General features: G+C 43.9%; 1 protein-coding gene across 3 annotated transcripts; it reads left to right on the forward strand.

Annotated features, from left to right (window-relative positions):
- Positions 1-972: 972 nt before the first annotated feature.
- Positions 973-9,221, forward strand: LOC136300895 (erythroblast NAD(P)(+)--arginine ADP-ribosyltransferase-like). Of its 3 annotated transcripts, none has more exons than XM_066203645.1 (6): positions 973-1,409; positions 3,138-3,484; positions 5,367-5,402; positions 7,015-7,195; positions 8,090-8,128; positions 8,233-9,221. In XM_066203645.1, the coding sequence occupies exons 1-6, from the start codon at positions 1,109-1,111 to the stop codon at positions 8,316-8,318; spliced, it is 990 nt and encodes a 329-aa protein (XP_066059742.1). In that variant the 5' UTR covers positions 973-1,108; the 3' UTR covers positions 8,319-9,221. The 3 variants fall into 3 exon arrangements, with proteins under 3 accessions (XP_066059742.1, XP_066059814.1, XP_066059895.1); XM_066203798.1 differs by having other exon boundaries at positions 1,186-1,409; positions 3,161-3,484; XM_066203717.1 differs by lacking the exon at positions 5,367-5,402.
- Positions 9,222-11,238: the final 2,017 nt, after the last annotated feature.

Raw genomic sequence — 11,238 nt, forward strand, 5'->3', positions numbered from 1 at the left:
GACACTGGGGGACACTGGGCTGGCATTGGGGACACTGGAGACACTGGGGACACTGGGCTGGCATTGGGGACACCTGGGGGGGAGCAGGGGACACTGGGGGGGACACTGGATTTGGGGGGGGGGACACGGGATTGGGGACACTGGGGGACACTGGGCTGGCATCGGGGACACCGGGGACACTGGGGACACTGGGCTGGCATTGGGGACATTGGGGACACTGCGTGGGGGACACAGGACTGGCATTGGGGACACCTGGGGGGGAGCAGGGGACACCGGGGGGACACCGGGGGGACACTGGGGAGGACACGGGACTTGGGGACACTGGGGGACATTGGGGGGGGGGGGGGTTGGCAGTGGGGTCGGGGTCCCAGAGTGACCCCAGGACAGGGAGTGGGGTCACAGAGGGGACAGGAGTGACCCCAGAGTGACCCCAGGACCGGGAGTGACCCCAGGGCGTGTCCGGGGGGTCCTGGGCGGGGCTGACCCCACTGCCCCTCCCCCATCCCTCACCACGGGACCGTTCCTGTGTCCCCTGGGTGTCCCCTGGGTGTCCCCTGGGTGTCCCCTGGGTGTCCCCCACTGTCCCCAAGTGTCCTCTGGGCCTCCCTGCTGTCCCCTGGGTGTCCCCTCAGTGTCCCCTGCTGTCCCCTCCCTGTCCTCTCTGACCCCTCTGTCCCCTCCACCCCTTCTGTCCCCTCAGTGTCCCCTGGGTGTCCCTGCTGTCCTTATGTCCCCTGCTGACCCCTGGGTGTCCCCTCTGTCCCCTCAGTGTCCCCTCAGTGTCCCTGGGTGTCCCCTGGGTGTCCCCTCTGTCTCCTCAGTGTCCCCTCAGTGTCCCTGGGTGTCCCCTGGGTGTCCCCACTGTCCCCTCTGACCCCTGCTGTCCCCTGCTGACCCCTGGGTGTCCCCTCTGTCCCCTCAGTGTCCCCTCTGACCCCTGCTGACCCCTGGGTGTCCCCTGGGTGTCCCCTGGGTGTCCCCTGGGTGTCCCCTCTGACCCCTGCTGACCCCTGGGTGTCCCCTCTGTCCCCTCAGTGTCCCCTCTGACCCCTGCTGACCCCTGGGTGTCCCCTCTGTCCCCTCAGTGTCCCCCGTGACCTCTCCCACCATGACCCGGCTGTCCTTGACCCTCCTGGCGCTGACCACGGTGACCACGGTGACCACGGCCACCACTGTCCTCACCAATGCCACCAACGTGTCCGAGGCGACCCCGGACACGTCCCCCGGTGCCACCAACGTGTCCGAGGTGACCCTGGACATGTGCCCCGGGGCGTTCGATGACCGTTACCGCGGCTGCTCCGGCGCCATGGCCGCCGCCCTGCCCGCCCTCAACCGCTCCGAGCTGCGCGGGGACTTCGGCCGCGCCTGGACGCTGGCCACGGCCGAGTGGGGCGTCCGGAGGGGACCGGGTGGGTCACCTGGGTGTCACCTGTGTCACCTGTGTGTTACCTGTGTCACCTGTGTCACCTGTGTGTCACCTGTGTGTCACCTGTGTGTCACCTGTGTGTTACCTGTGTCACCTGTGTCACCTGTGTGTTACCTGTGTCACCTGTGTCACCTGGGTGTCACCTGTGTGTCACCTGTGTCACCTCCTGTGTCCCTAAGCCAGGCCTGGACGCTGGCCACGGCCGAGTGGGGCGTCCGGAGGGGACCGGGTGGGTCACCTGGGTGTCACCTGTGTGTCACTTGTGTCACCTGTGTCACCTGGGTGTCACCTGTGTGTCACCTGTGTGTTACCTGTGTCACCTGTGTCACCTCCTGTGTCCCCAAGCCAGGCCTGGACGCTGGCCATGGCCGAGTGGGGCGTCCGGAGGGGACCGGGTGGGTCACCTGGGTGTCACCTGTGTCACCTGTGTCACCTGTGTCACCTGGGTGTCACCTGGGTGTCACCTGTGTCACCTTCTGGGTCACCTGTGTCACCTTCTGGGTCACCTGTGTCACCTGTGTGTCACCTGTGTGTCACCTGTGTCACCTTCTGGGTCACCTGTGTCACCTGTGTGTCACCTGTGTGTCACCTGTGTGTCACCTGTGTGTCACCTGTGTCACCTGTGTGTCACCTGTGTGTTACCTGTGTCACCTGGGTGTCACCTGGGTGTCACCTCTGTGTCACCTGTGTCACCTGTGTGTCACCTGTGTGTCACCTGGGTGTCACCTGTGTGTCACCTGTGTCACCTGTGTGTCACCTGTGTGTCACCTGGGTGTCACCTGTGTGTCCCGTGTCACCGCCTGCGTGCCCTGTGATGTCATTGGTCAGCCTTAATCGCTCATTGACAGCAGATCATGAACACCGTGATGACGTCACGTGTGACGTCATTGGTCAGGGTTAATTGCTCATTAACACCCCAAGACGTCGAATTCTTTCCTTTCTTTCCTTCTGTTTTTTTTTTTAACTTTTCTCTAATTATTGTCCTTGTTTTGATTTTTTAAAAAACTTTTTTCTAATTATTCGTCTTTTTTTAAAAATTCTTATTATTTTCCTTCTTTTATTCCATTTTGACTTCAATTCTAATTATTTTCTTCCTCTTTTTTTAAAATCTAATCACTTTCCTCCTTTTTTTAAAATTCTAATTAATTTCCTCCTCCTTTTTTTTTTGTTTTAATTCTAATTATTTCCCTTCTTTTACTCCAATTACTCTCATTCTTCCCTTCTATTTGCTCCGAAAACTTTTATTCCGACCGATTTGTTTCTCGAAAACTCTTATTTCAATTATTTCCATCACTTTATTCTATTTTTTCCCTTTTTTTAACTTTTTCCCTAATTATTTCCCTTCTTCTATTCTAACTACTCTCATTCTTCCCTTCTGTTTGCTCCAAAAACTTTTATTCCAACCGGTTTGATTTCTGAAAACTCTTATTTCAATTATTTCCGTCATTTAATTCTAATTTTTTTCCATTTTTTTTTAAACTTTTTCTCCAATTCTTTTCCTTCTTTTACTCTAACTACTCTCATTCTTTCCTTCTGTGTCCTCCGAAAACTTTTATTCCGACCGATTTGTTTCTCGAAAACTCTTATTTTAATTATTTCCATAATTTTATTCTAATTTTTTCCTTTTTTTTGTCTTTTTTTAACTTTTCCTCCAATTATTCCCCCTTTTTTAACCCGAATTTCACGTTTCATCCATTCCCCGTCCCCTCAGCGTCCCCGCTGTCCCCTCTCCAGGCCATCGCCCTTCTGTCGTACACCGCGCCGCTTCCGCTGCACCGCGCCTTCAACGCCGCCGTCCGCCGGGCCGGCCGCTCCCCGCGCCAATACCGCGACAATTTCCACTTCAAGACGCTCCATTTCCTGCTGACCACGGCGCTGGCCGCGCTCCGGGACGCCGAGGTGACCGAGAGGGGACAGAGGTGTCACCGCGTGTTCCGCGGGCTGCGCGGGCTGCGGGCGCGGGCGCGGCGCGGCGACGACGTCCGGTTCGGACACTTCGCCTCGGCCTCCAAGAGGAACGAGAGCGCCCGGGCCTTCGGGACTGACACCATCTTCGAGGTGATTCTCGGGTTTGTTTTGGATTTTTCAAGGTTCTTTTTTTTATGTTTTCAGCGTTTTAGAGTTTTGTCATTTTCTGCTCGCACGGATTCAGAGCCGTGTAATTTCATGGATTAATGTTCTCATATTTCTACGTCGTTCTAGGGTTATAATGTTGCGGTGTTGCGTTTTCATGTTGTATTTTCACCTTTTCACATCTTTTATATTTTAATATTTTCGACTTTTACATATTTTCAATTTTTTATATTTTCAATTTTTTATATTTTCAATTTTTTATATTTTCAATTTTTTAGATTTTCAATTTTTTATATTTTCATTTTTTTATATTTTCCACTTTTACATCTTTTCAATTTTTACATCTTTTCAATTTTTTATATTTTCAATTTTTTATATTTTCAACTTTTACATATTTTCAATTTTTACATATTTTCAATTTTTTATATTTTCATTTTTTTATATTTTCAACTTTTACATATTTTCAATTTTTACATATTTTCAATTTTTTATATTTTCAATTTTTTATATTTTCAACTTTTACATCTTTTCAATTTTTACATATTTTCAATTTTTTATATTTTCAATTTTTTATATTTTCAATTTTTACATATTTTCAATTTTTTATATTTTCAACTTTTACATATTTTCAATTCTTACATATTTTCAATTTTTTTATATTTTCAATTTTTTATATTTTCAATTTTTTATATTTTCAATTTTTACATATTTTCAATTTTTACATATTTTCAATTTTTTATATTTTCAATTTTTTATATTTTCAACTTTTACATATTTTCAATTTTTTATATTTTCAATTTTTTATATTTTCAATTTTTTATATTTTCAATTTTTACATATTTTCAATTTTTTATATTTTCAATTTTTTATATTTTCAATTTTTTATATTTTCAATTTTTACATATTTTCAATTTTTACATATTTTCAATTTTTTATATTTTCAATTTTTACATATTTTCAATTCTTACATATTTTCAATTTTTTATATTTTCAATTTTTTATATTTTCAATTTTTTACATTTTCAATTCTTACATAATTTCAATTTTTTATATTTTCAATTTTTTTGCAGTTTTTTTAATATTTTCAATTCTTTTGCAGTTTCACGTTTACATATTTTGTACGTGCCTATTTTCCCTATTTCCCCACATTTTTCATTTTTCATATTTTCACATTTCTATATTCTTATATTTTTGCCTCCTTCATATTTTTCGTATTTTTAAAATATTCCCGTGCTTCCACATTTCCACATTTTCACACTTCCACACCTTTTTGAAGGCCACGCCCCTTTCCCCTCCAAGCCCCTCCCCTTCCTGCCGCCCGCGGCCCTGGGGACACCGTCCTCGAGGTGGGTAACGTTTACATTTTTATAGTTTTATCGTTTTATAATTTCGTATTTCCATCGTTTCGTCGTTTGATCATCTCATATATTAATATTTCCGATTTTCATATTTGCATAATGTTATTTTTTATCAAGTTTCATTTCTATAATGTCATATTCATACATTTTCATAATTTCAGACTTTCACCTTTTCGTGTTTTTCGCATTTCTCATATTTTTACGTATTTTTCATATTTTACCTATTTTCATTTATTTATTCACACTTTTCATGTTTTATTATTTTATCCTTCATATTTTCCCACACTTTCCGCATTTTTATTTATTTATATTTCTACACTCTCATATTTTTCGCATTTTTCTCTTTTTCGCACTTCCCCACATTTTCGCTATTTTCGTATTTTTTATTCCTTTCATACTTTCATGTTTTTCAGAAATTTTTCCCGCGCTTTTATGTTTTTATATTTCCATACTCTTTATAAATTTTTCATGTTTTTATATTTCCATCCTTTCACATTTCCACAAACGAGAGCGCCTGGAGCTTTGGCACAGACGCCGTCTCCGAGGTGAGGATCAGTTTCATTTTATATTTTTATAGCTTTATAATTTCATCGTTTTCATATTTTTATAACGGGGTTTTTTTTCTATTTTCATATTTTTATAGCTTTATCATTTTCATGTATTACTATTTCACATATATTTTTATTACGTTATATTTATATATCTTCCTCATGTTGTATTTTCGTATTTTTCATCTTTTCATCTTTTACACATTTTCACACTTTTCATATTTTACCTCTTTTCATATTTTCACATTTTTCACATTTTGTCATTTTCTTTTTTTCATATTTTTCAGTTTTCACGTTTTTTACCTTTTTATACTTCTATATCCTCATATTTTCCACGATTTTCTATTTTTTTTATTTCCCACGTTTTTCGTATTTTATCACTTTTATTTCTTTCAGGCTTTTATACTTTTCATATTTTTTCACCTTCTTATATTTTTATATTTCTACACTAATATTTTTTCACGTTTCCGTATTTTGTAATTTCCGACCTTTAATTGTCCAATTTCCTATTTTATCATTTTATATTTGTATCTTTTCGTATTTGGATATTTTCATATTTTTCTATTTTCCTATTCTCGTATTTTCATGATATAATTTCGTATTTTCACATTTTCATATTTTCCACATCTTCATACGAAATATGGAGATATTTTGAGCCTCGTATTTTTGTATTTTAACATTTTCCTTTTTTTTTTTCATTTTCATATATTTATACTTCCATATTTTTATTTTCGTATTTTAATATTTTCATTTTTTGCGTCTTCCTATTTTTTATAATTTTATCATTTTGCATTTTTATATTTTCGGGGGCAGAGAATTCGGGAATTCTCCCCTTTTTTTTTTCATCAAACCCCTTAAATTTAACGCAAAAACCCATTTTTTCCCCCCAGATTCTTTTCAATTTTACCCAAAAATCTCTTTTTTTCCCCTCCATGTTCTCCCCTGCCACGGGGCAGAAATTTGGGATCTTTTCATCAAATGTTTTAATTATCAACCAAAAATCTCATTTTTCCCTTTTTTTAATCAAATCTTTTAAATTTTACCCCAAAATCCCATTTTTCCCCCAGATTCTTTTCAATTTTAACCAAAAAAATCTCATTTTCCACCCCAGATTCTTTAAAATTTTAACCAAAAAAAACCTTTTTCTTTTTTTTTCCCCAGAAATTCAGGAACTTTTTATCAAACCCTTTAATTTTTAACCCAAAAATCTCATTTTTTCTTTTTTTTCCCATCAAACCTTTAAATTTTTAACCAAAATCCCCATTTTCCCCCCTAGATCCTCCCCTGCCATAGGGTGGAAATTTGGGAATTTTTAATCAAATCTTTTACCAAAAAATCTCACTTTTTCCTGTTTATTTTTTTTTAATCAAACCTTTTAAAATTTTAACCAAAAAAATCTCAATTTTTTTGCAGAAATTCCGGAATTTTTAATCGAACCCTTTAAATTTAACCAAAAATCTCCTTTTTTTAAACAGAATTTCTCCTTCTCTTTAATGAAACCGTTTAATTTTTGACCAAAAACCTCAAATTTTTTGGGCAGAAATTGGGGAATTTTTTTTTTTAATCAAACCTTTTCATTTTGAACCCAAATCCCCATTTTCCCCCCCAGATCCTCACCTGCCACGGGGCGGAGATCCGGGAATTCTCGTTTTTCCCGCTCGAGGACGAGGTGCTGGTGCCGCCCTTCGAGACCTTCCGGGTCACCGACGTCACCTGGGCAGGTGACACCGCCAGGGTGGCCCTGAGCTCCTCGGGGACCTTCAGCGCCTACAACTGTCTGTGGGTCACAGGTGACGCCTGGGGACACACCTGGGGGGGCGTGGGGACACCTGGGGACACCTGGGGATGCCTGGAGACACCTGAGGGGACAGGGGGACACCTGGAGACACCTGGGGACACCTGGGGACACACCTGGGGGGACGTGAGGACACCTGGGGACAGCTGGGGGAACATGGGGGGGGACATGGGGACACCTGGGGACACACCTGGGACACCTGGGGATGGGGGGACACACCTGGGGACACCTGAGACACACCTGGAGATGCCTGGGGACACCTGAGGGGACATGGGGACACCTGGGGACACCTGGGGACACAGCTGGGACACCTGGGGACACACCTGGGGGGACGTGGGGACACCTGGGGACACCTGGAGACAGCTGGGGATGGGGGGACACACCTGGGGGGACGTGGGGACACCTGGGGACACCTGGGGACACCTGGGGGAACATGGGGGGGGGACATGGGGACACCTGGAGACACACCTGGGGACACCTGGGGACACCTGGGACACACCTGGGGGGACGTGCAGACACCTGGGGACACCTGGAGACAGCTGGGGATGGGGGGACACACCTGGGGACACACCTGGGGACAGCTGGGGACACCTGGGGGGGGACATGGGGACACACCTGGGGACACCTGGGGACATCTGGGGACACACCTGGGGGGACATGGGGACACCTGGGGACAGCTGGGGATACCTGGGGACACACCTGGGGATGTCTGGGGACACCTGGGGGGACACCAGGAGTCACATCTGGGGACACCTGGGGACACACCTGGGGACACACCTGGGGACACACCTGGGACACCTGGGGACACCTGGGGACACACCTGGGGACACACCTGGGGACAGTGGCAGTGACAAGGCCACCCCCGTGGTGACGCTGTCCCCCCCCTCAGGGCAGCGCTGTGGGGACGGACCCTGCGAGCTGGACTCAGGTGAGCTGAGATGTCCCTTGTCACCAGTGTCACCTGTGTCACCTGTGTCACCTGTGTCACCTGTGTCACCTCTGTCCCCTCTTGTCACCTCTTTGTCCCCGCAGGTTGGAGCGTCCCCAGGTCCCCTCCCCACCTCGGGGGGCTCCTGGTGGCCACCACGGCCCTGGCGGTGGCCACGGGGACCTTCTGAGCCACCACCGGGCCACCAATGTCACCACGGGGCCACCGATGTCACCACGGGGCCACCAATGTCACCACGGGGCCATTGATGTCACCAATGTCACCACGGGGCCACCGATGTCACCTCAGGGCCACCAATGTCACCACGGGGCCATTGATGTCACCAATGTCCCCACGGGGCCACCGATGTCACCACAGCCCTGGTGGTGGCCACCGTGACCCTCTGAGCCACCAAGGCCACCACGATCACTGTGGTCACTGTGGTCATTTTGGCCACTGTGGTCACTGTGGCCACCAAGGCCACCAGGAGCTCCTGAGCCACCATGGTTGCTGTGGTCACTGTGGCCACCAAGGCCACCAGGAGCTCCTGAGCCACCATGGTCACTGTGGTCACCAAGGCCACCAAGGCCACCAGGAGCTCCTGAGCCACCATGGTCACTGTGGTCACTGTGGCCACCAAGGCCACCAGGAGCTCCTGAGCCACCATGGTCACTGTGGTCACCAAGGCCACCAAGGCCACCAGGAGCTCCTGAGCCACCATGGTCACTGTGGTCACTGTGGCCACCAAGGATACCAGGACCCTCTGAAGCCACCAAGGCCACCAAGGCCACCAAGGCTACCAAGGTCACCAAGGTCACCAGGGCCACCAAGGTCACCACGGCCACTGTGATGTCACCAAGGTCACCAAGGCCACCAAGGTCACCAAGAGCCACCAAGGTCACTGTGCCCACCAAGGTCACCAGGGCCACCAAGGTCACCAAGGCCACTGTGATGTCACCAAGGTCACCAAGGCCACCAAGGCCAGGACAAGGGGACCTCGGGTGGGCGTGGCCACGGTTTTGGGGGGGTTTTTTGTCCCTTTCCCCCAAAATTTCAATTTTTCTTCACGATTATTAAACTGGGTCGGCCTCGATCCGGGAACTGTCCTCTCCATTTCACCCAAATCCAGGGATTTAGACCCAGATTCCGGGATTTAGGCCGGATTTGGGGAATTTAGGCCCAAATTAAAGGATTTAGACCCAAATTGGGGAATTTAGACCCAAATTAAAGAATTCAGGCCAAATTTAGGGGATTTAGACCCAAATTAAAGAATTTAGGCCAAATTTAGGGGATTTAGACCCAAATTAAAGAATTCAGGCCAAATTTAGGGGATTTAGACCCAAATTAAAGAATTTAGGCCAAATTTAGGGGATTTAGACCCAAATTAAAGAATTTAGGCCAAATTTAGGGGATTTAGACCCAAATTAAAGGATTTAGACCCAAATTGGGGGATTTAGACCCAAATTCTGGGATTTAGGCCGGATTTGGGGGATTTAGGCCCAAATTCTGGGATTTAGGCCAAATTTAGGGGATTTAGGCCCAAATTCAGGGATTTAAGCCAAATTTAGGGGATTTAGACCCAAATTAAAAGGTTTAGGCCTGGTTTGGGGGATTTAGGCCCAAATTCCGGGATTTAGGCCGGGTTTCAAACTGAATTGGGGGGTTTGTGCCCGATTTAAGGGATTTCAGCCAGAATTAAGAGTTGGGCTTGATTTAGGAGATTTCAACCTGAATTAAGGGATTTAAATTTGAATTAATGGATTTCAATTTGAATTAAAATATTTCAATCTGAATTAAGGGATTTAAATTAAAGGATTTCAATCTGAATTAAGGGATTTCAACCTGAATTAAGGGATTTCAATTTGAATTAAGAGATTTAAATTTGAATTAAAATATTTCAAACTGAATTAAAATATTTCAATCTGAATTAAGGGATTTTTGAACTGGTTTAAGGGATTTTGACCATTTTGGAGATCTTGAAAAATCCTGGAAAATCCTGAAAAGATCCAGAAAAGATCCTGGAAAATCCTGAAAAGATCCTGAAAAATCCTGAAAAGATCCTGAAAAATCCTGAAAAATCCTGAAAAATCCTGAAAAGAAGCCGGAAAATCCTGAAAAAAGCCAGAAAAAAAATCCTGAAAATCGTGAGAATCCTGAAAAATTCTGAAAAAATCATGAAAAATCATGAAAATCCTGAGAAATCCTAAATAAATCCTGAAAAGTCCTGAAAATCCTGAAAAAAGCCTGAAAAATCCTAAAAATCCTGAAAAATCATTTTTAAAATCCTGAAAAATAATTTTTTTAAAAAAAGACCTGAAAACCTGAAAAAGCCAAAAACCCCCTTGAAAAATCCTGAAAAAATCCTGAAAATCCTGGGAAAATCCTGGAAAAAAAAATCCTGAAAAATCCTGAAAAGATCCTGAAAATCCTGAAAAATCCTGGGAAAAATCCTGAAAATCCTAAAAAAAAATCCCCCAAAAAATCCTGAAATAAACCCTGAAAAAAATTCTGAAACTCCTGAAAATCTTTTGGAAAATCTTGGAAAATCCTGAAAAATCCTTTTAAAATAAAATCCTGAAAAATCCTGAAAATCCTGGAAAATCTCGAAAAAATCTTGAAAAATCCTGAAAAAAACTTTAAAAATTCCTCCAAAATCCTTTTAAAAATCCCGAAAAAATCATGAAAAAAATCCTTTAAAAAATCTTGAGAAATCCTGAAAAAACCCCAAAGAAAATTCCTCCAAAATAAAAAAAAAAAAAGAAAATCGGAAAATATCCTGAAAAGTCCCGAAAATATCTTGAAAAATCCTGAAAAATCCTGAAAAATAAAAAAAATCCTTCAAAATCCTTTTAAAAACTCTCGAAAAAATCCTGAAAAAAATCCTGAAACTCCTAAAAAAATCTTGAAAACTCCTGAAAAATCCTAAAAAAAATCCTCCAAAATCCTAAGAAAATCCTTTTAAAATCCTGGAGACAATCCTGAAAAATCCCGAAAATATCTTGAAAACTCCTGAAAAATCCTAAAACAATTCCTCCAAAATCCTAAAGAAAATCTCGAAAAAATCCTGAAAAAGATCCTGAAAAAAATCTTGAAAAATCCTAAAAAAAAAT

The sequence above is a fragment of the Chamaea fasciata genome, unplaced genomic scaffold (genome assembly GCF_029207755.1).
Source record: "Chamaea fasciata isolate MVZ Bird 193981 ecotype frontalis unplaced genomic scaffold, bChaFas1.0.hap1 SCAF_1, whole genome shotgun sequence".
Classification (NCBI taxonomy): domain Eukaryota; kingdom Metazoa; phylum Chordata; class Aves; order Passeriformes; family Sylviidae; genus Chamaea; species Chamaea fasciata.

Bases quoted from the DNA above. Each gene is read 5' to 3' on its own strand.
- LOC136300895 (XM_066203645.1), top strand. From the start codon at position 1,109: ATGACCCGGCTGTCCTTGACCCTCCTGGCGCTGACCACGGTGACCACG. The intron at 1,410-3,137 runs GTGGGTCACCTG...CCGTCCCCTCAG, and splicing joins GGGCGTCCGGAGGGGACCGG to CGTCCCCGCTGTCCCCTCTC. The intron at 8,129-8,232 runs GTGAGCTGAGAT...TTGTCCCCGCAG, and splicing joins ACCCTGCGAGCTGGACTCAG to GTTGGAGCGTCCCCAGGTCC.